Genomic DNA, 25,748 nt, shown 5'->3' with positions numbered 1-25,748 from the left:
TTGCCTAGGTGTTGAAGTTTGGCAATAGTTTTCTGGTGTATTGATCTCTCAGTCCAAATATGCCAGGGCCTTGTTAGACAAATTTTGAATGCAGGATTGCAAACCTGCATCTACACCTATGGAGAAAGGTCTCAAGTTATCAGCAAAGTTTGCACTCCTACTAGATTTTGCTATTCCGAGGGTGATGGGGAGCTTTTTTCCTACCATCTTAAGAGACTTCTGATACCTACTAGTTTTATTGACTCTCAGACAGTCTCGGTCATGTTTGATTTACTTGCTTTTGCCATATGGGAGTCCGTTCTCCTTTCCATTCCTCATTGCTCACCTCCTCTTAGATCTAAGCGTCAGAATACTGTCCTATGAATAAATGTTTTGATGACGATTGTAAAGCTTTTCATCGATCTATTCGCTCTGCCTTTGAGATTCACTCCCCTGTCTTTGCCCACCTGCATCTATCTTATCTTTGTTTCCTTCGCCACAAGAAGCGTTCTTTTGCTTCTTCTTAGTGCAAATCCCTTTGCTCCATGCTTATCCAAAATCCCCAGAGTTTTTGGCGCACCCTTTTCCCTCGGTGTCCCCCCCTCGTACTCCATCCTTGACTTCTTCTCTTTGGCTTCCCACACCATTTCGTTGTATGACATTTTGGGTTAGCCTTTTGTTCATTCCGTTCAGCCTCCATATTGTCATCTGTTCACTTCCTCCAGTATCTTTGAGGTCATTAGATGTATGAGATGTAGTAGAGCTACGAATGAGGACGGTTTTTAGGAAGAACTTTTCAAACTTGGTGCTTCAATCCTTGGCTCATATCTTCCTACACTCTGTAATAGAGTGGTTTGCACTGGGTTTCCCGAGACTTGGTCGAGGCATGTGATTTATCCTATTCATAAGTTCGGGCCTGCTTCGGACCTAGGTAACTATAGGACTATCGTGATCAAACATACGTTTGCCAAACTTTACGCCATTGCTCTAAACACCATGTTATCTAGAGAGCTTGACAAGAGAGGGTGTAGAGCTAAATGGCAGGCTAGTTTTCGAGTTGACTATCAAACTATGGATCATATCTTTACATTGCGGGCTATTATTGAGGAGGCTAGGCATCGCTCTGAGAAAGTCTACTGCTGTTTTGTGGATTTCCGTAAGGCTTTTGATTCTATTCCTAGGATGGCCTTATTTTAGAGACTTAGTAAGATTGACATCTCAGATATGCTTTTGATTGCTATTATGAGACTGTATGAGAAGGTCATTGGTAGGCTCAAGATTGTGGAGGGTTTTTTTGATCCGATTTAGAGCACCATTGGTGTGAAGCAGGGCTGTCGTTTTTCTCCTACTTTGTTTGGATATATTGACGAGCTCAAGGATTTTCTTGTGAGCTCCTCTCATCGTGGCGATGGGTGTTATTTACATCAGGTTTTGATCTCCATTCTCCTTTTTGCAGATGATGTTGTTCTCCTGACCTCTTCTCCTAACAATTTACAGAGACTCCTTAATGGTCTAGCCTCCTTTTGTGATTAGTGTGAGTTTGTGGTCAATCTGGCTAAGACTCGTGTTATGATCTTTAATTGCTTAAAAACCTCTCATCTTCATTTCTTCTTCCAGGGGTAGGAGGTGGAGATCACTTCTTCATACATGTATCTCAGAGTTAGGTTTTCGAGACCCCACTTCAATTTGAGACTAACTATTCAAGCCAAAATTAGTAAGGGCATGGGATCTCTGGCCATGATTGAGCGACAGTGTTTTAGACATCATTTTTAGGATATTTTGTCCAAGTTGTCCCTTTTGGATTCCTTGGTCAGACCGACTGTTCTTTATGGCTCAGTGGTTTGGGGGCCTTCTCTTCTTGCTTCTGATCGGGCTTCTATTGAGTGTGTTCAAACATTGTTTTTATGACGCATCATTAGATGTCATAGACTCACCCCCCATAGCATTGTTTTAGCCAAGTTTGGAGCTCATCCTTTTAGGCTTGTGACCATTTTTGACTTGATCTTGTTTCTCCATCGGCTTCATGGTTCCATGGATTCTAATGTTGACCGTCATAGATACTCTCATCTTGCATACTGTTCTTCTGTTCAGATTATGAGATCCGACACTAGCACTAGTTCTCGCTGTTGGTATGCCTTGGCCACTTCTCTGTTGGGTTTAATTGGGATTGACATTGATCGTCTGCCTCCATACTAGTTCTCGCTGGATGCTCCTGCTCATCTCCTCCCCTCTTGTTAGGAGTTAAACGACTATGTCAAATAGGATATCTACAGACAATACATTATCACTACTTGGAGTAATCCTCCTGGGGGATTATGTTCTAAGATGGCATTTTATGTAGAGCATTTTCTTGAGATTTAGAATGGTATTATTGTGCGTCATGCTTATCTCTATCGGCGTTGGTGTATTCCCTTCGATTCTCTTTGAGCTCCTTCAGAGTTGGTTCTCATCATCTTCGGATTTGGGTTGATCACCATATGGACAGAGGATCGGGTTTGTAGATTTTGTACTTTGGTGGAGGCTGAGTCTGAGATCCATTTCTTTTTTCGTTACCCTATATACATGAGATTAGAGGGAGATTTTATTGTCTTTTCATAGATTGTTTCTCTCTTTCAAAATTCTTCAGCTATGTTGATCAGCGGCGTCTTGCACTTTATCTTTGGGAGGCCATCCAGCTTCGTGAGCATACCCTTCAGTCAACCACATCTCAGAACCACACCTCTGACCAGCTCATTATCACCTTTTTCTCCCTCTTGTCTCCGCTACAGGGTGTAAAAAGGCCTTCTAGTATCACTCCTAGATTGGTCAAACATTGTACCAATCTTTCTAGGCAGCGACACTCCTCCAGCACGTCACAACGAAGATCTATGACTTTGAATCGTCCACAGTTATATCCTGCTGTGACTGACTACTTTGTTCCAAGGAAGGATTCATAGTCCTTACCTTGTGTTTCTTGGTCTTCTGTCTTGTATTCTTTCTTTTCAGACACTGTTTGGTGTTTCTGCTATGGCTGGCTCTTTTGTTTGTATGCTTAGTCCCATAAACCTTTTTGGTTTTTTGTTGGACATTAATATTATTATCTTATTACCTTTAGTCGAATCTGTGGCACCATTTGGCTATTGTGCTACTCCTGCTCAGGCACCTCCATCACTTCTTCTAACAAAGCCCTAGCTGGCAAGGTGTGGGATTCTGTCTCTGGTACATGAATGGACGTAGGTATAACTGCTACCTCAGGGATGGCTGCTAGCTCAGGAATCATTGTGGGTGTTGTCTCTGCCACCACTGCGGCTGGGATCATGTTGACGGGTTGTATAGTGGTGAGTATTCCCGCTTGTTACGCAGGTGACTTGGGTTCAATCCCCGGCAACGATGCCAAATGTTTACTGTACAGGGTAAATTAGATTAATGCATATCACAGTAACAAGAATAAGACATAAATGCAATGCTACAGGAATCGGGCATATACTTTATTAATGTTTCCATACTTCGGTACATCATACGCCAATATAAGATAGATCATGAATGGATAATACTGAATGACTTGTCTCTTGTGGGAGAGTTACATATATAGATTCTAAAGGGGTACAATCGAACTGTCGCGTCATAACGGAACACCCTTCAGGTACTAACTGACTGACATCTTAACTAATCCCGATGGCATAGCACTTTTGCCGACAACATCTACTAACAACTTGAATTTAAAATTTCAGGTTTGTGAAATCACAAAGGCTTATGTTTGTTTGTTATCTATTATTAAAGGTCTCTATATATATGTAATTTCTAATTCCTGTTTTTCTTTCGTGGCTTATTAAACCCTATGTTTAGTTTTTTTTAGATCTTGGTTGCCCTTTCGACTTGTACTTTATATTGGAGCTTATTGCTGTTTTTGCTCAAATATATGAAATACTTCAAAATCTGGTGGATCTATTGTGTTAAAAAACTTCTATATATAATAAAGCTTTCATTGCTATTTCTTCTGAAATGGATAATCTTTTGAAGACAGTAACATTATTTGTTGGTTCTTCTGTTGATGAGTTGCTATATCTTTTTTCTTGACTAAATTTCAGGGATGATGATATTAGTACTTTGCGGATCCTTGTTGCTACAGATTGCCACCTTGGTTATATGGAGAAGGATGAAATTCGACGCCATGATTCATTTTGTGCATTTGAAGAGATCTGCTCATTAGCTGAGCAAAAACAGGTATCACAGTTAAGATGTTTCAGTAGAAAGAAACTGATTTTTTAGCAATGATTCACTAGTAAAGGTTATAAAAACAAAATCTTAATTCATGAATATTTTATGACTGATTTTGTGGTCACTTCATGGGTTCCTTCTAATGACAATCTAGATTTTAAGGCTGCTATTAGCTTTTGTCTCTTCTATATTCTTGCTGCATCGTGGAAAAACTGTTTTCGAATATAGATAAATAGCTAAATTGCCAGTTCGGATGCGGCTTCAAGATTCAGGTTTGACATTTGTTCAATTTTTATTGGGCTGGGTTTGGGCTCATCCATACAAGATTATGTATGTATGCATGCATGTATGTATGTATGTATGTGCATACATCGCTATGCTAATATTAAAGCAACTTAGGAAAATACACCACCATATCAATGTTTCAGTTCAAAAACAATAATGTCAACATTACTAATCAGTCATATGTGATCAAATAAATTATGAAACAAATCATCATCATTATGCTGTTGCGATTAGAAACACAAATAATGCTACTAGCATCAGCACTAGCAGCCTCAAGATCAGCTTCAACATCACTGAGTATCTCGCAATCATCATCATCAATTGCAAGTGCATCAAAGTGGGCGTAAACAGAAGGCACGTCTGAGAACAGATGACGTCGAGCTCAAACAACATGTTTTGTCAAGAGAAAACTGCTAAAGTTACCTTTTTTATAAGCTTACCTTAAATTGAGCTTTACTAGGATTGTTTTATAGACGGCATGTTTATGAACAAGAGTATTATAATCTTTCATTTTTGTCGAGGGAATGTTTTCTATTTTTTTCTAGGGAATTCTATTAGAAAATATTATAAAAACTGTAGTACATTTTGCAATAGGGTGCCACATTATGGAACATAAAAGTTAATACTCTAGTGGGTAATTTAGATAGCTACTAGCATGTATGCTATATATGTTCTCTTGATAGAATTGAGGATCATAGGGTTTATAATTACATCAAGTTGTTCAATGCAATCCATATATTGTTTTATAATGTTGCTTGAATTTTTTTAGATAGGCTTGTATATGAGACAGGTATACTTGTTATTCCATTTCAAGGGTAGGCATGCATGGTTTGTTGTGGAAGGGATGTTGTCAACAGAGGAAGATGTTGAAATGGTTAATACTTTGTACATAATTAGCTAGAAGCTTTTGTTGTGGAAGGAGTGTTCTCATCAGAGGAAGATGTTGACGTGGTCAATACTTTGTACATAATTAGCTAGAAGTTTGTAATCAAAACTATTATGACTTGGCACCCATATGCCTGCATGCAAACATTGAAATTTGTTAATCCTCATAAAAGATAGCTCATGGCAAAGAACATTCTTGTCTTAAAAGGTGTAGATCTCCTTTGTACTGTATCCCTAACTGTCACTAAAGACTCAGAGAGTAACCTAATCCTTAATATTTTTTGTTAAATTTGGTAATTACCTATTCGTTTAGTAAAACTACCTTGTATGTGGTGGTTGTGACTTGTAGTCCCCTTTCTATTTACTTTCCAATCCTCTATCATCCCTTTACAAAACTATTTGCAAAGTCAATAAATGTCTTATCATTTAACATCAATTCAAGTTGTTCACTTAGATTTTTACCATATTCTCTATGCTGAGTCTTGGGCTAAGTGTTTCTTCTTCTAGTATTTACTTTGACAAAAATGAAAATGGTGGCTGAGGAGCTATAAAACACTGAGATGATTTTCTTCTCAATAACAACTTCATTTCGTTTTTTGGTCTTTCCAGTTTTGGATAGCCAATTCAGTTTTTGCCCTATCCGCAGTTGCCACTCATTGTTGATACAGCTGTTGAAACACCTACAAAAGCACTCCCACGTGAACCTATATATCCATACTCGCTGAGGCCACCCTATTGGTAGAAGGTGTCATTGAAATCTGATAACAAGTAAAAAAGAGAAAGACATGGTGGTGCTGAACATCAAATGCATACACAAAAGGTACAAATGGAGCATTCTCTATGTGGATGTAAGAGAAACATGTTGGAAATGTATGTGGGCCTAGGTGACTGAGAGTGGGGGGGGGGGGGATGAATTAGGAACCAACAAAACTTTAACTTCTATGTAATGTCCCCACTTTCTGATTAGGTTCAAATGCTGTAATCTGCAACCATTTGTCAGTACAATACCGAGAATTATATGTAAAACATATTAGCAATATTAGATTTTAGTGAATACTAATCTAAATACTACCCAAGCTACCCATCCTAATCCTTTGGAAGAGATCTTTTCTCCAATCACCTAACCCTCTAGTGAGAACTACGTCTCGATTAGGCAATTGTCATAGAAAGAGCTTCTCCCTTAGGCCTCTTTGGGGTCTTAGGCAACACTACTTGGTAGAGATCCCTCCTCTACCAAGTCTCTATCTCTGACATATGCATATGTTTGACCACTACAATATATATTGCCTCTAAGAGATTCTCTATAAATCTCTCTCTGGATTCAATCTCAACATTCATAAAGAATGCCCTCTAGTCTCTATGAGCTCCCTTTAAAGAAGACTCAACATTCATGATGAATGTTCTCTACCAAGAATCCCCTGGTCTCTAAAATGATCACAAATCCTACTATCATTGAATGAGGACCATTCTATAAATGGTATCCCTGAATGATAACTTATATGAATTATAAATTACTGATACTTCTTCCTTGTAAGTATCCCTCTACACAATTCTTCTTTGCAAGATGTTGTATATTAGTTCTTATTCCACTTTTTTCTATCTCTATTGGCACAGCCCTAAGCTCTATTAATTATCAGATTCCTCACTGTTGCCTTTTTAGAATACCTGCCATGAGGATATGATTTTCATATGTTATTATCTGTAGTCTTTATTGGCTTTGACAATACTGTTTTATCTCTTAATTTATTGTTTGTCGCCACTCGTCTAAACCTTATTTAACATATGTTCTTTCTTCTTGATATTAGTTTCTCTATTGTCTCACATGACAATTCCCTTTGCTTTTGTTGATTGTTATTGTATGTGAAGAGCTTCTCCAATTCACTATGCAATATCCTTTTCTGTAGAGGTCATATCTCTATCACTATTGTAATGGATTGCTATGCTGTTATATGCTGAATATATGTTCCACGGTTGTTATTATCTTCTGTCAGGGGTCCTGGTCTTTTCCTCTTCCTATTTGATCGTCCATGCTAGGCTGCCATTTTTCAGTCAATGGAAGATAAGAGCATCTATCTTCTCTCACATACTGTGAATGGTCTTCTGTAGTGTAACTAGGCTCTTCTCCTTACAGGCAAGTTTGGTGTCTTTGAAACTTCAGGGCTACTTTCTACTGTTGATCAATCATATTTTAATGATTATTGTTTGCTCCTTGTATTATATGATTCATATGTTCTCCATGTCGATATAATCATATCTTTGTTTTGGTTGATATCATTACATACAGTTTCCATATATTGCTTTGGTTGCCTTCACTCATTTATTATATGTTATGACTGACTCCACGTAGGTGCTTCTCTTTACATCATCTATTGTTTTTAATCCTCGTCTCTCCTGCAGACCCTCCTGATGGAGCCCGAAAATTTTGCCTCCATTTGAAGCATAATGTTGGAGACTTTAAAAAAAAAATATTGTCATTTATGTCATGAAAAACATATCAAAGAGAGTTTATTGATTTAGATCATGAAATTAATGCACAAAAGTACTGAAGAAATCAAATACGCCTACAACTGCAGAAGATAACAAATCTCATTGTTATTTACAGCAAATATTGACTATACCATATGATTAATATATTTGAATCACCCAGCATAATCTTCAGATTGGATTCCACTAGTGAAGTATGAGGGGGAGTCTTGATGTCAAGAATAAGATGCATTGATAAAACAATTGTGTAAAGTATGAAAATGGCAAGCATATTTCTTAGACACACATCCACGTGTATTTGTCTACACTTCCATATTGGTTCGCGCAAAGGAGTATTTGAATTGTTGAAGGCTGCAAATCATCAAGCTATGGATAACATGCAAAAACGAGGCGCTTCTTCTCCAAGTGGTTCTTTTCAGCAACTGCCAATCCAGGAAATCCCAATAATTGCAATGGAGTTTCTTTGCGGACTAATGTTCCCAAGACTTTGGGGTTCCTCTTAAAGGTGTGCGGAACAACTTTATTCCTCCTGTACGTTTCAATGCTGCTGTTGGTGGGGCTTTTGCTACATCACGATCTCCAGCCAACAATGATAACGGATTAAAAAACTCAACCAAAAAATGTTCAGAGATGCTTGTTGGTCCTGATGGTGATCTCCCTAATAAGCTACGTAACTTAAAACCATGTTTGATAGAGCATGTTAGCAATGAGATAATGGACCAGGATCCCAATGTTCGATGGGATGACATTGTTGGGCTAGAGCATGCCAAAAAGTGTGCGACGGAAATGGTCATATGGCCTCTACTGCGACCTGACATCTTTCAAGGTTGTCGCTCTCCAGGAAAAGGGCTCCTCTTATTTGGCTTCCTTGGTACTCGGAAAACCATGATTGGAAAAGCTATTGCAGGAGAAGCCAAAGCTACTTTCTTTTATATTTTTGCCAATTCATTGATGAGTAAGCAAATAGGTGAAGGTGAGAAACTGGTGAGGGCATTGTTTGGAGTTGCTTGCTATCGACAACCTGCAGTAATATTTGTTGATGAAATAAATTCTCTTCTCTCTCAATGCAAGTCAGAAGGAGAGCATAAGTCGAGCAGAAGATTAAAGACACAATTCCTTATAAAGATGGAAGGATTTGATGGTGGAAATGAGCAACTTCTACTAATTGGGGCAGCAAACAGGTCGCAAGAGCTTAATGAAGCTGCTAGAAAGCGTCTAACAAAGCGTCTAACAAAGTGTCTATACATACCACTGCCTTCTACAGAAGCCATATCAACGATAAGAAGGAATTTATTGGAGAATGATGACTTGTTTAATCTTTCAGATGAAGAATTACCTTCTATCTGCAAAATTACCGATGGTTATTCTGTATCTAACATGAAAAAATCTTGTGAAGGATGCTTCAATGGGACCATTCAGAGAAGCCTTACATAAAGGGAGTGATATTGCAAACTTAAGGAAGGAAAATAGAAGACACGTAGCATAAATCAATGAAGGGCGTAAAATTCGAAGAATATACAGTGATGAACCTCAACCTTCAAAAGTCACAATAGAGATAGTGCAGCCGCAAGGCAATTTTAATAAATAAAATATACGATATTAAGAGCGGTGGAATTAAGAAGAGGAAAGCTATAGATTACATTTGTCAAAGAGAATTTTCAAAAGGTCCAATAATCAAAATACAACATCTCTTACCGTAAAAGATTAAAGATATTAAAATACGATTAAAATCTAGAAAAGCTATTTTGTAAATAAGGGACATCTCTTTCAAAGAGACATAACACTCAGTTGAAAAGTCACGTTCCAAAGTACAAGAGATATATAATATGGAACTCATAAAAAAAAACATTGTAATATTCATATCCGAACATTTTATTCAATTCTAGAGAAGTATTTTATATTTATTTTATTGTATGGAGAGATAAGGGCAATATTATGATTTTGTAATAAAGTCCATTATTTTATTTTTAAATAAAATAAAATGTCTTTTGTTTACCTTTAATGGCGTGGAGATTTAAACTGCAGGCGAATTGTCCTTCATAATTATATTTTAAAATTCTGTATATGATTTTGTTATCAGATAAGTGGACATGGTCAATTAACATTTTAAATTTGATCATCATAGGTGTTGTGAAATATTTGATTGTTTTCGCAACTGTGTCTAGTTTGTTTCCGTGGAGTTAAAATTCAATTTGGACTAATTTAAAGATTGCATTATAATTGGTTTGTCGCATTTGGATTATCAAAAATATTGGCAGTACAAGTGCATTGAACATTATGAAGTTGTATGTAAAAGTTCACCGAAGTTGACTCTATTGCCTGAATGAGCAAAGGCATTGGTCTTTTTATTGAAGTCAGAAGATCTATAATTTCCTTCCTGCAAACATCAAATCACTTATTTAAAATCTATACAAAACATTCAATTATCAAGTATTCAGCATCTAGTTTCATTTTGATCGAGTTTGAGGACCTTGCCAGTCGGAGAACTCCAAAGTTTAAATTCGCTATAGAAAAGCCTCGAACCAAACAGTTAGCATTTGAGGTGAAGGTTTACCTGCTTGGGTGTAGCGGAGCTTGAAGTGCAGGGGAATTGAGAAGTATTCCCGTTCGTTGGCCAGAACTGATTGAGAAGTCCTATTGGAAAAGTGGCAGGCTCTTGGATTTCCAATCTGCGGTTTTGGGAACCAACACCTCCCACATTGGTGATGTGGCGGTGATAACATCTCTTATTCCTTCTGTTAGGATCAATCATTTAGTCTGAGCTTCTGTTATAGTCTGAACTGCTGGAGTATAACACGTCTTCTTCCTCCTTCATTAGTATTGCAAATGATTTCTTTTGTTCTTCTATATTCTTCTCTAGTTACATTGTGCATGGGGCCTCTTCTTATTCATTCTTAATCTGTATGATGTTTTCTGCATCACATTCCTTATCTCTGCTTGTAATTTTTGTTCTCCCTCGTACTTCTTTCTGTGTCTAGACAATATTCTTTGCTGAACATATTTACTGAACCATGTCCTCAATGATACTCGGTATTGGAGGATGGAGATACCTTCTATTTGATCGTGTTGTCTCACTTCGTGGTCTTAGCATTGTTTGACATCTGTATTGTAATCATTAATTGCTTATTCGATGCCTTCATATGCAGGAATTGCCTTCTTTGCTTTTCATGAATATATTTGTTCATTTGATTCCTTATTCTGGTACATATATAATATTTGAGTCAATTTCAATACTCAACAATGAGTTTGTTCTTTCCTTATGATTGTAGAGATGAATGTCTAACTAGAATGGTTAATGTTTGATGATTTTCCCCCTACTTGGTTCCCTAGTTTCCTTCCTTCATATCAGATATCTATCTTGAATGGTCATATTTCTTCATTTGAATAATAAGGTTTTATTTATTTAAATTAATTTGATATTTATTTATTTGAGATCTTTTCTTTATTTTATTATATTATAATATAATAATATATTATAATATAATAATATATTATAATATAATAATAATCATATTATTTATTATTTATATCATAAGATAATATGGCAACTAATATATATTATATTTATTCATTAGAAACTTACATCTATATGTTCATTTTGGGGTTTATTACATTCTATTCACCAATTAATCCTTCATAAGCTATTATAATCTAATTGCATGCACGAAAGACTAAAAGCAATAAAACATTCATAACACTTCAATATTTGGTAACCCATAAACCTTCCAAATAGAAAGTAAAACTGGGATGGGGATGATACCGACAAGTTTTATGATTGCAGCATAAAGTTGGCCCATTAAGGCTTACAATGATCACTTTTGATGATTTCCCTGTTAGGAGCAATAAGGACTGTAAGATCCACCTTGTGAAAGGATTTATACAATACAATGAAGTATGCATTGGGTTAGGAGATTTAGCATAAGATTGTTAAGGCCACCTTGTTAGAGGATTTGACTGATGCATCTGTTAGGATGAACCAGTAGTTGATCTCTGATCTGCAACTTAATTTGTTGTATGAGATTCCTTTGATGTAAAATGATCACCTTGTTGTGATAGATGAGACTCTGCTTCCCCTTATACTGCTTCTTACTTGATAGTCACTCATACTTGGATATGATGTGATGTATTACATATATACCAATCCAATTAATTACCTTCTGGAGTCGGCTACAACATCAAATTCAAACTATCTTCACTAAGTTGGTTTACTGCTGTAACTCGGGTTTTGAAGACCACTCAAGTGATATTCTGACACTCAACAACATTGTCAACTTGGCAAGCTCTGGCATTCGGTTGACACTGTTGCTCGGTCCACATTGATCACTCGGGAGTAGCATGAACTCGGTTAGCATTGGGTGACTTGGCGAAAACCGGAGAATTCAATAGATACTGAAGGACTCGGTTGACACTACAGCTCGGTCAACGCTACCTTCATTCTGCTTGTTTAACATGGCTAACTCGGTAGACACTGATAAGCTCGGTTAACACTATAGAATCCGGTTAACACTGCAAAGCTGTAATATCCCTTGTTGGAAATGACTTTAACGAACCCCAATTTATTTGCTTGACATTACATTAAACACTTTGCTAACAAACTTTGATGTTACTAAGATATATCTAATGACAATCTTCACTTTATTACCATTAATGTAGTTGTTTATTTGCATCATGAAACTTTTCTTATTCAAAAAGGAAACACATATTCTGAAATGAAATGGTAACTTGCTTTGCAATTAAATTCAACTAGCTGCAATTTATTTATTTACAATTATGATGTCCATTACAACAATGTAAATAAAACTTGTCAAATTCTGGAGCTGATTTAATTAACATCAGATAGACATTCTCAGAACATGACCCTAGCCTCTCTTGATATCACTACAGGCAGACCTCAGAAATTGTTCAGCCCCTCCCAGTTGCAAATTGCAGCCCACCAGTTATCACAGATAGTTTCAGAATTCAGTATGGCAATGCTGGAAGTGATCGCAGCCTGTGGTAATAAATTCCTAGCCTCGCAAATAATTAATGCAGCACCCTCTAGATCAGACGCAGCCTTGCAAAATCTATCACCAATTCCCTTCTAGACCAAACAATAAATTCTCCATAGTAGCAAATAGATCAATGGATTACCCACTGCAACAAACTCTCCTTAGATACAGTTAGAACAATAGGAGAAATTAGCAAATAGTTTAACCTCAGCAACTATTTGCAACACATTCCAAAATAAAATCTCAGATTCAAATCTACAATACTTCAGCTGTACATCCAATGGAACAACTCAAAATTCAGATCCTTATACCTCAGCATGGGATTTGAAAATCAGAACCTCAGAAAAGCTATAAAGACAACAAAAGAAAATAAATATTCATGCATGTCGTTCCCAATGATATGAGCTCTCATTTATAAGCTTTCATTGACAAAAGTTTCCATAAAACTCCACTTCAGAAAATGTGGAAGTTTTCCAAAAGAACTCAATAGTAGAAACTTTCCAACTTGCTTTTTAGAAATATCTCTTAAAGTCATTATTTTATTAATGCAAAACAATGAATAATAAATAAATAAGAGCTCATGCAATTATTAACCTAATCAACAGTAGGTGATGACCAATTGCCAAACCACCCACTACATTGCCAAGAATAACAACTACTAAAAATAGTAAATCCATAAGTGATACCCCCAAAGTGCCCTATCAGCTCATGAGGGTCGCAAGCTGTTATGATTTGTCTTCACAATGAACTTACCACAAACTAGGTATTGCCAAAACTTGGCTAAGGCATGCATGATAGCCAACTTTTCTTTATCATATATAGAGTAGTGTTTTTCTAATTCTGAGAGTTTACGACTCTCAAATGCTATGGGATGTTTCTTTTGCATGAGGATTGCTCCAATCCCGTCTCCTGACGCATCACATTGTAGCTCAAAAGTTATGGTGAAGTCTGGTATCGCTAAAACTGGGCAAGAACTCATAATTACTTTTAGGTCATCAAATGCTTGTTGTGTTGTTTCATTCCATGCAAAAGCACTCTTTCTGGTTAAATCTGTAAGGGGGGCGGTGATCTTGGAGAAACCTCTCACAAATCGTCTATAATAACTGCATAACCCAATAAATCCCCTAAATTGGGTAAGGGTTTTGGGTTTTGACCATTCTTTTATAGCTTTGATTTTCTCTTCATCTACACTTACTTCCTTCGCGTTAATCTTATGCCCTAAGTAAAGTATCTCTCTTAACCCAAATTCACATTTGGAGAATTTGGCATAAAGTTACTCTTTTTCTAATATATTTAGGACTTCTTTGATGTGCTACAAATGTTCTTCCCATGTTTCATTGTAAATGAGTATATCATCAAAAAATATAAGGAGAAATTTTCTTAAATGTTGTCTAAAAATGTGATTCATGCATGATTGAAACATAGTTGGGGCGTTCGTAAGACCAAAAGGAAGTACTAAGAATTCAAAATGTCCATAATGGCATCTGAATGCTGCTTTGGGAACATCTTCCTTTCTGATTCTGATCTGATGATATCCAGATCTTAAATCAATTTTCGAAAAGTATCGCGCACCATGTAATTCATCCATTAACTCATCTATTCTTGAAATTGGATACTTGTTTTTGATTGTTTTCTTATTTAGATCTTTGTAGTCGATGCACATCTACATTGTTCCATCTTTCTTCTTGACAAGCACTACTGAAGAAGTGAATGGGCTACAACATGGTTGGATGTGTCCCATTTCCAATAATTCTTTGTTAGTCTTTTCAATCTCTTCTTTATATTTATGGGCATGCCTATAAGGGGTGGTTATGATAGGTTTAGCTCCTTCTAATTCAATGGAATGCTCAAACCCTCATTTTGGTTGTAAACCGGGAGAGATCTCTTCAAAGATTCTTTGGTGTCTTTTTAGGATGGGATGTATATTGACATGTATTTTATGTTCATTATTAGGTGATTTATCAAGAACCAAACATTCAGCTATCCATTCTCCTTGATTATGTTTAAGGATATGTTCAATTTTTATTGCAAGATACTATTCTGGGAGACCTGTCAGGTAACCCCTTTAATGTTATATCTTTCCCTTCATGTTTGAAGCGTACTTCCAGATTAGGGTTGTCGATAGTGAAGTGGCCCAAGGAGTCAATCCAAGGCATTCCAAGAATGATATCATTTTGTAACTTCACAACAAAAAAATCTTCTTTTATAGTGTGGTTATTTAGAGTAATCTCTAATTGTGGAATGATCTCCGTACATTGATCAAGGGCACCGTTGCCTATTATCACCATAAAGTCTTTGAATTCTTGAGTTTTCAGTCTACTTTTAGTTACGAGATCTTTGCTAATGAAATTATGGGATGCCCTAGAATCTATTAGGGCAATCACCCTTTGCCCCTTTAATGTTCCTTTGACGCGACAAGGCCTCTTTCCACTTTCTTGGGTAACCACTGCTAGTGTCTCAAACTCCGCCTCATCAGTCTTTATTCTTTTATTTGGCTTTTCATCTGTACTTGCTTCTTCTATCCTTTGTAGTTGTCCTCTCTTACATTGGTGGTCTCGGGCACAAGGTTCTTTACATTTAAAACACAACCCTTTTTTTGACAATTCCTCTCTCTTCCCAATTGCTTATTTTCCTTGACATCGATGCTCTGGGTTCCATGGCTCTTTACAAAAGTAGCATGTCTTTTCCTTATTATCTTTCCTTTGTCCTTCATATTTGTTTTGATTTTTTGAGGTGTAAGTCTTGGATCTCTCTTTTGATGCATTTGATTCTACCTTTCGAGCCTTTTGAATGGCTTCTTCTACTGTTTGAGGTTCTAAAGGGTTCATTGTGTTTTTAATGGAATCTTTTAGTCCTTTGATGAAGAGATAAGTAAGTCTCCATTGGGATAAGTCAAGCACCATGATTGAAAGTTTTTGAAACTCATTTGCAAATTCTTTGATTGTTCCATGCTGTCTTAAATGGGCCAATTCCATAAAATACCATTTTGGTTCTATTTGATCAAATCTTTTGATAAGTTTCTGAGAAAATTCTTGATATGAGGTTACTTGTTGATGGTCTAGGGAAAGAAGTCCAATGTGCCACCATTCATGGGCTATCCCCTCGGAAAACTGAAATAGGAATTAGTTTTTGGAGCTAGGCATGTGCTGTCATTTTTCTTGTTCCATCAAAGTTGGGCAATATCACTTTGTTCACCTTGTCTTTTAGATCTTTATCAATATATCTTCTTGTTCTTTTAGGGACTTAATGTTTTTGACCCTCACAAAACTCTGCAAATGTTATAAGTTCCTTGATTTCCAGTTCAAGACTTGCATAAGCTCTAGCATTACTTATTGTACTATTATTGGGTTGATCTGCTCTTTCCTCTTCTCTAGGTATTTCTTCTCTTGGCAAGAATGGAGGTCTTGGAATTCGAGAAGATGATGATTCATTACTGTCTGGTTCATTTGAATTTATATTTCTTTCATGGGATGAGTTATTTTTGAGGTTATTGATGGAATTTCCCATATTTTGTAGAACATTTAGAAGTGCCTGGTTTGATTTCTCCATTTAGTTTAGAATAGTTTGATTGGTTTGATTGGTTTGCTCCATATATGATCTGACTTCATTTGCTAAGTCGTTCATTGTGGTTTTTGTTCTCCTTTCATAAGTGTGCATAGGCCTTTGCTCACAAGATGGCAAGATTATGCTCTGATACCGTTGTAATGTCCCTTAGCTGCCTAGTTGATTTTTCTGCTTCTACCTTCTACACCTACAAGAGTGTTAGTATTCAAGTAGAGTTATGAATCAAAATATACATTAATTAAAGAATAACCCAAGCTTCTAATCCCAATTACTTCCCTTCTTAACGAGAGGTCGTGATCAGATACTTAGTTCTTGAGGGAAGGTTCTCGATTGTTTTTAGGAAAACTCATCCACTAAGTATCGTCTTCTCATTATACCACTCTTCGTTAAGACCTATGCATAATCATTTCCGATTTAACCATCCTTCCTAGAAGATTTTTTCAATCTAGGCCTTATGGATAACCTTATTGGGTAAATCCATCCTTTTCATATGCATATGCTTGTACCATTCAGTATATTGACCTTCAGAGTTGACCTCTACCTTGACTCTTATTATTAATATTTGTTTGAATTCAGAGTTCTTATGATTTTAATTTGTCAATCTAATTCTCAGCTCTATATATCTCTCTCTGGTGTCATGAAATTAATTTGATTTAATGGGGAGGTTATTTGGAATTCTTAGAGGTAGTAATCAATGATAATTGTATCTGTCTTTATTTGTCTGGCGGTTGTGAAAATATTGCAATGAAAGAATGGAACTTAACAATTTCAACGGCCACTCTATGCCTTCTCTTTGGATTGCCGGTATCTCTGTGGCTTCACCTTATACGTATATGATGTGATGCAGTTTGTTGCAAAAGGGTGCTTAATATCTTTTACACTTATATGGATGTCTGGAAACTTCTTCTCAAGGTACTCCCGCGTATCTACTAATGCTTGGTAGTATGCTGTCTTGCCTGGAATTCGATATTGACACTTGTTTGAAGATGATTATGCCTGTCGTCTCCTTCGAAATGTTTTCCATGCCTTTCTTCTCTGCTACGCATGACAGTATGCTGGAGGTTGGTTGGGTCTATCAAACACAGATGGAACTCCCCGTAACGTTCCTTGTTTGACGTGATGCTTCCTTTCTTCTTTTATATCGGGCTCTACTTTTTCTCCGATCTTTAGACTCTCACCTTTTCCGCTGATTTGCTTCTTCTCCTATGACAAGTAATTTGTATGTGGCTTAGGGTGTGTTAGGAGAGCCGGATCAGTTGATCGCCCTCCACCAATTTCATTAAACTTAGGTTTAGATAGACCTTTTACATTTGACTTTAAATAATTGGAATTTTTCTTGGTTAAGAGTATTATGTTTGGCCTTAAATAAGAATCATGTCTACCTATTAACCAATAATGAAGTTTTCCTTAAAATATTAATCAATAATATCCTTGTTTGTCTTTTGTCTTAAATTTATTAATTTAATAATAACAACTATGATTGCCTCAAGAAAAATTAATTAAAATCAATCATGATTACTTTATTGTTTTTTTAATGTTAAAACAATTAAAATAATTAATTAATTATCTTAAAAATTGATTCAAGATATTAATGATAAAATATAGTTTCTAAATATAAAATTTTATTTATCATTGTCGAGGGGTTATTACATACATCCATTTTGGGAATTATCATATTCTATATATCTGCTAGTGTAGCCCTTATCCTGGCTTTTTCCCTCAACAATTTTGCTTGTAAGTCTGTCAAATACCTAATTTTCACAAAATGTGCAGAACTAGTGCTAGGGTCAAGTGACAACTGATGTGCACTTGCCTTCAAATCATTGTCTATCTGTGGCAACTTATCCTTTATTTCCTTGGTGAAATTTGATGTATCACTCAACTTAAATAAATAAAGAAACAACATTATTTACAAAATTTTCAAAAGTAGAAAGAATGGTGGACAATTCCACTTGATCAATGACAATCTTTTGTGCCACTTTCTCCAAAACTTTGTCTTCAAACTTCCTCTCTGCCTCTCTGCAGAAGTTTGTCCTGTCCACTCAGTTCTTCATTAAAGTTGTGAACATATCAACAAGTTGATCCAAAATAGGTTGCTTCTCATCAACCTCTATACTAAGTGTGCATCAACAAATATGCCTTTAATGTCTTCAAGCACTTGTTTTTCTTCTTCCTTTTTTCTCTGAGCTTCTGCTGTCTAGCTCTTTTCTTCCATAACTCACCAAGGGTATCCATTTGATCAGGAGTTAAATTGGAGAGATCCCAATCTGGTATAACAATGTCTTCCTCTAGATCAATTTCATCATTAGAGGCTTTTACCTTTTTACCCTTTTCTTTTTGAGCAGTAGAAGGAATAACCTCCTTTCCTTTGTTCAAATCTTCAGTGCTCGGTTGAGGCTTAACCTCAACTGTCATTGCACTTGCAATAGTTGAAACAACAGCAGTAGAAACAACATTGCTCAATGGAGGAATAGCAGTAATAGTAGGAGAACTTACTATTCCTTGCTAAGATTCGGTCTAGCCTGTTGCTGAGATGAGTGGAGCCTTCAGCTCGATAGATGAAGTGGTGGAAACAACACTCATCATTGCACTCAGTAGAATTGCTCCAACAGTCAATTGACTTGGTAGGAGCCTTCTCTGAGCTAGATGGTACTAAGGCTTTGCTCGGAGAGAGTGGGAGGGAGGCCATAACCTCTTCTGCTATCTTCTTAGGATCTAAGTCTTGAATGTTTTGTATTTAAGGAAGATCTCCACTTGCTGCTTGATCCTCCTCATCTTCTTCATTATTTCCTTATATATTATCTATCTCCTCATTGTCTTTCTCCACACCCTCTTTCTCATCATCCTTTTTATTATCAATTTGTACAATCTGCTCAGTAGGCTCTTGCAATCCATAAACGTTTTTCCATATAATTGTGTTTGATTTCACAATTGATTCAAAACCTTTTGATAGAATTAGGAATGCATTGAATCTGGGAATTAGTTTCTGTTCATTCTTTTTCAATGCTTCCTTCACTTCCTTGTCAGAAAGATCTGACATAACCTTTCTCAAAGTCTGTTCTCTGATATCTCTGGCAACATTTAGTGCATTTTCCCATTGATGTGTTACAACCTTCAGTAAGATATCAGGAACTTGCTTTGTCAGTTCCTTTGGAGAGTACTTCCACTTAGCCATTTTAGTCACTAAGGCCTCTTCAATTTGCTTCTGTTCTTCCTTAGTTCTTGGTTCATACTTTAAAAACTTGAAATCAGACATACCTCCACCATCTTGTAGTCTTTTCAGTCTTTGTTCAAAGGTGAGGGCAGGCCTTTCGAATGTAACTTGCTGCTCTTCATCTTGTTCATCATCATCCTGCAATATTAGCTTCTTTCTAGATTTTGCAGGTCTTCTTGTGAATATTGTAGGAGAGGACCTTGTAGCTCTTGTGATTGTAACCTTCCCCTTTTTCTTAGGAGGCTCTTCTGCTAGTTCTTCTTCTTTTGTGGTTCCTCTTCTCCTTGCTCTTCTTCTAAGCCATCTCCCTTGCCTTCTATCAGTAGAAGAGGGGAGCTAGATCTCTTGCTCTCCTTCAAAATTTTGTCCACCTGATTTCTTCCTCTCTTTAAAGCCCGAGGTAGCTTAATTTCCAAAGAAATTCTGGTCTTAGCCTCTTCTAAGTGCCAAAGTATGGTGCCCTAGGGTCCACTAGCTCATTTACAACAACCTCATTTATGTCTCTTGTATCATCAATATTCACCTCATATCCAAGAGGTTTCAACCATGCCACCCTTGGCTTAACTGCCTGTATATGCACCTTGTCGCAATCCCCAAGAAAACATATATCTTGCTCATAGTCATAAACTAATTGCTTGGGAATTCTAGATCTGCTCTGCATTCTCTCCTTAAAAGTTTCAAAGTATGCATCGATGATGCCCTCAAAATTGTCTCCCATTTCTGTTATAAACTCATTTTTCTGATATACAATAGGTATATTACTATATCCTTCTTCCATGCCACAGTGCCTTTGGAAGGGAAAAACTTCTGAACATAAAAGAATAGACAGGTTAAGAATGATCCAAACTTACAAGGATTTGTCTTTGATGCTTGAATGCTTTCCATATTTTTGCTTAGCTGGTTCAGCTGCAACTCGGCAAGGTCAAATGATAGGTTGTTCTTGACCACCTTAGAATGCTAGGTCAACAGCTTCTCACATAACACTGTTCAATCTGCTCGAACTATAGATTTTGTGGGCAATTACATGTATCTCGAACTTGATCTCCATATTTGTAGCACCATTCAACTTCATACCTCTTCCATCCCACTCGGCAAGAGTCTTTTTCGCTAGTTCAACTTGACCTAGGGTTTTTGTTGTCTTTGCTTTGCTGAGCATTGGCAACCCAGTAACCCTATGAATCATTTTTTTGTTATTTGAATAGGTTGATCAAGCCAAATTGCATGTCGTGGACACAACTCAGGATAAATTTGATCCATTTGATTTGGAAATCCCTCGGCATATGTAAAATGTGAGTTAAACCCTTTGTCTCCAAATGCTTATGCTTAGGTTTCAAACTTCTATCCACACATAACTCCTCATATGCTTGATTCATCTCAAAAGTACCCAATTCCTGAATTGAACAATGATAGAATGACCTAATGTTATGAATCAAAAGCACCTTCAGAGGGATTTGCGAATGAGTTCCTACTGGATGTATTTCCTCCACTGTTGTTGGACATAGTTTGAACGCTGGGGTTCTAGGTTCAACACCTTTGACCAACATCTTGGAACCTTTCTTCACTTTGCTGTTGGATGAAGACGCCATTATGCTCGGTAGTTGATTGATAAAACCCTCGAAAACTTTGCACAAAATGACTCTAAATCGCTCAGGGGCTCAGGAATGCTCCACTTTTTGCTTTGAAATTCGTGAAGAATAAACCTTTCAATTTCATCTTTTAACCAAAATTTGTCTTCAAGTCACCATTAATGCATCGTATTATAGACAGCTTGGTGACAACTTGTTCAACTCGACAATCATAAGATGCTTGGTTAAGTCTATCAACTTGGTATGCACCACCAATACTCGGTTGGTACTTCGAACTCGCCATCTGTATCCAAGCTCGGTTAGGTCTGGCAACCCAACCTTGCTCAGAAAGGTCTTGCAACCCAACCTTGCTCAATAAGGTCTTGAGACATTACTATTATCTAACTTGGTGATCCCTGTGTATCTAAAATACTGATTTGGATCTTCTAGCTTGCTGATTGGAATTGGTATGAGATGTTTCCTTTGAATCACAGTTCTAGTGATCTCCATGGCTAACTATTTGAAATGGTTGAGTTACCCAACTCATTGACTTGGATGTCAACATTTTCAGGACTTTAATTTGTATTCTCTGGAGATTTCTTTATCCATTGCTGCCTCATTTAACTTTTGATTTGTTAGCCTTTGCTTTCTTCTCATCTTCAACTTTACCTCGGTTCATACAATTTGTAGCTAGATGTCCAAGTTCTGTACATACATAACATCTCTTTGTAGGGTCTCTCTTCCTCATGTGAGTTCTTATGCAATTTGCTCCAATGTGCCTATTCAATGGCTCAATTACAACTTTTCCAACATTGAAATTCATCAAGACATCATACAACATTATGACTTTTTTATGCTTTCAAATGCCATGATTGGTTGAAGGATTGCCCAATTGAGTCTAGGAGATTCTCCATGACCTCTGTGATGACTTGGACCTCCAATGTGCCTCTGATAAGCATATGATGCTCCTGCATCAGTTGGGTTACTGTTGTAACTGGGGTTCTAAAGACTACTTGAGTGATATTCTGACACTCGGCAACAGTGTCAACTCGACAAACTCTGGCATTCGGTTGGCACTGGTGCTTGGTCCACAATGATCACTAGGGAGTAGCATGAACTCGGTTAGCATTGGATGTCTTGGCAAACATTGGAGAACTTGGTAGATACTAAAGGACTCAATTGACACAATAGCTCGGTCAACACTACCTTCATTCTGCTTGGTTAACACAGCTAACTCGGTAGACATTGATAAGCTCGGTTAACACTACAGAGCTTGGTTAACACTTCTTCTTGCTTGGTTTACACTGTGAAGCTCGGGAGCAATGTAGCCAATCAAACTGATTAAGTGTTTAGTCACTAACTGACAAAAGATGTGACCATCAGATCAACAAAACACTCTCACTCTTTGCTATTTACGAACCAATTTAGTCTTGCTTCGGGCTCCCACTCATAACTTAACACATTTGGGGAATGATCCTAGAGATGCTCAATCTCTAATCATGATGCCAACCTATTATTACAAGATTAGGTATGTGAGGTTATTATGTTGTATAGGGCCAATAAAGAAGAAGTGAAACTTATAGAAAGACACCAAAAAAACAATAGGATAGACAAGTTTTTGGAAGATAGTTTTTGTGAAATCCCTACTTTAATGCTTGAGGCCAATCATTTTCTTGTTGGTCAAGTAACCTCATGTTTAATAAGATTTTATTAATATTTTGTTGGCTCTAGAATTGTTTTAGTGTGCTTGGGATGTGCTTCTTTTATTTGGTAGTATGTAAATAACCTCCAAGTTACTTGATTCATTTTTCTTTTTGAATATACTGTTAAGTTCATAACTGTGATAATATGCTGATCTGAGAGTGCAGACCGCACTTAATCTTCATCCTTTAATATCACTTGAAGACATTATATACTTGTCTTACACCTCTAGGATGGACGGCAATTTTTAGGATAGGATTATGTTAACTAAACTCAACATAGTATGTTAGTTGTGTTTATAATTAATCATCTCCTTCAGGTCACCGATTTCTGGAAAGGTGTAGAAGCTGACCTAGGAAGGGTTATATTCCTTTGAGGGACATGCCCTTTGGTCATGATATTAATGGTAGGAATTATTGCAGTTTGAGGACACACAAGAATAGCAAGTCTGCTCCCTCAAGCAAAAATACCTAGTCGAATTTATTTCATAGATAAATAACTTTCAGTTCAAAATAAAAGCAAACTACTTCTCCATACTTCAGATTATTAAGAAGTTCATTTTCAGCAACCAAGGATAAATTACAAGTCTGAATTATTTAGTCATAGAATTTGCAGAAACTTTACATGGTATTAGAGCTCTGGTAGTCGAACTTGGGCTCTGCAAAAATTCAGTAGTCATACTTTATATCTAGCATCTATCTCCTATCTTCAATGGCATACACAATTAGACCCAAGGATAGGTTTGATGGGAAAGAACACTTTGAGGCCTGTAAATTCAGAATTATGATGATTCTTGAAGAAAATGATGTAAAACAATTTGTTGATAGAGCATCCAAACAACCTAGTATTGAACCTCATAAAACTATATGGAGTAAAGGAAATAGAAAAGCCATTCAGATCATATTAGATGGAGTAAAGAATGATATTGTATCTATGCTAACAAAACATCAGACAACATTTGATATGGTGAAGGCATTACTAAATGCATATGAGGTCAACAATACAACTAGAGTTCTCGCATTGAAATGATAACTAAATCACATACAAATAAAGAAAGGAGATTCAATGGATTCTTATTTCCTAAGGGTTGTCAGCATTAGAGATGAACTATCAAGTATAGGAATCATTATTAGTGACATAAAACTAACACTGATGGCTATAGATGGATTACCAAATTCGTGGGAAACTTTTGCACAAGGAATAAGTGCCAAAGATAAACTTCCTGACTTCAACAGACTTAAGGGGGATTGTCTTAAAGAAGAATCTAGGAAATTAAAGAAAGGAGGGAAACTGAAAACAGAAGATGAAAAACTTCATGTTCTTAATACAAACTCCTATAAGGGCAAGAAGAAGCATTTCAAAAAGAAAAAGGGAAATCAAAATAATGGTAAACCCAAGAAAGATCTATCCAAAATAAAGCGTTTCAAATGTGAAAAATTTGGACACTACAGATCAAATTGTCCTGAGAATTCTAAACAAGTGAAATGTACAAATGTTACTCGGGAAGAAGATAACTATGACCCTGGGAATCGTGTATTGTATTCGTCACTATCAAATGAAATATCAAGTAAAGCATGGGTAATTGATAGTGGATCTTCTAGACATATAATCGGATACAAAGAAGCACTAGAATCTATATCCGAAAAGGTTAATGACGAAGTCACCATTGGTGATAATTCAGCATATTCCGTCAAATGAATTGAAAATTGCACCTTGAAACTAAAATCAGGAAATTCTCTTCTTCTCAAAGGTGTACTCTACGTACCAGGAATAAAAAGAGATCTAATCTCAATTACAACACTTGAAGATGATGGGCATAATGTTGCATTGGTGGACGGTAAAGTAATAACCTGGTCAAAGAACTCCTCAATTAAGAAAGCGAAGTTGACTGGTTAGAGAAAAAGATATTTGAATGAATTAAAGTCAGACTCTAGTCGACCTATTCAAGCCTTAATTCATGAAGCTACAAACATAAATGAAATATGACACAGAAGATTAGGACATCTAAATTTCAAAACCTTATCAACTATGGAGAAGATGGTTACTAGTCTACCTAAACTAAATAAAGACCACTCAAGCATATGCAAAGGGTTTGCATTGGGTAAAAACACCAAAAGTCCATTTCATGATAGCACTAGAAAAACAAATAATGTTTTGGAATCAATTCATTTAGATTTATGTGGACCTAATTCTGTTCCTTCTCTTGGAGGATTTTGGTACTATATTTTGTTCATAGTTGACTTCTCTAGGAAAACATGGATTTATTTCTTAAAGTGCAAAGAATAAAAAGAAATCCTAAAGTGATTTGAGGAATTCAAAACATTAACTGAAAACTTATCAGGACATAAAACTAAAACTCTTAGAACTAATAATGGAGGAGAATACACCTCAGATTTCTTTAAAAAGTTTTGTAAAGAAACAAGAATTAAGAGGGAGTACACCGTTCTTAATAATCCAGAACAAAACTGTAATAACCCCAACAGGTTATAACTTCTTCAAACACCAAAAATCTTTATAGTTCAGTGGTTTGACATTTCGTCAAACACTTTGCAAGCAAGCTCTGATACCACTATAATGGTCCTGCTCAAATCCGACCTTAGAATGCTGATTGAAGGCTTGAAGAATTTTGTCAAACATTTTGCATACAAGGGGTCATATGACTGATATAACTTTTCAGATTGCTGCAGCGACTCTTGTTTCGATTTGCATCAAAGAGAATGCTTACAAAAAGACTCCAGATTGTCTAAACAATGACCTAATATGAATGTGCAACTAATTTTGGCAATATTCAATACATATATGTGACTTAAACTACTTGCAAAATGCAGCTACAGCAATTAGTAATTATGACAAATACTTTGGATGCAACCTAGGATGGCATTAATG

At 36.5% G+C, this 25,748-nt stretch overlaps 1 protein-coding gene and 1 pseudogene across 2 annotated transcripts in view; both read left to right on the top strand.

The window, feature by feature from the left end:
* Nucleotides 1-25,748, top strand: part of MRE11 (DNA repair and meiosis protein (Mre11)) — a 227,214-nt gene that overhangs the window by 9,055 nt on the left and 192,411 nt on the right. Inside the window, exon 2 of one of the 2 annotated variants that reach the window (XM_089826849.1) lies at nucleotides 4,047-4,182. In XM_089826849.1, the coding sequence (XP_089682975.1) occupies nucleotides 4,047-4,182 (136 nt within the window). The remainder of the gene's footprint in view (nucleotides 1-4,046; nucleotides 4,183-25,748) is intronic. The other variant, XM_089826850.1, reaches the window with a different exon arrangement.
* LOC149563711 (ATPase family AAA domain-containing protein FIGL1 pseudogene) lies at nucleotides 8,091-9,316 on the top strand (annotated as a pseudogene).

The sequence above is a fragment of the Cupressus sempervirens genome, chromosome 4 (assembly GCF_028749045.1).
Source record: "Cupressus sempervirens isolate cs-2001-9-10 chromosome 4, ASM2874904v1, whole genome shotgun sequence".
NCBI lineage: Eukaryota > Viridiplantae > Streptophyta > Pinopsida > Cupressales > Cupressaceae > Cupressus > Cupressus sempervirens.
Note: the sequence above shows the minus strand (reverse complement) of the source record. Positions and strands in the feature narration are given on the sequence as shown.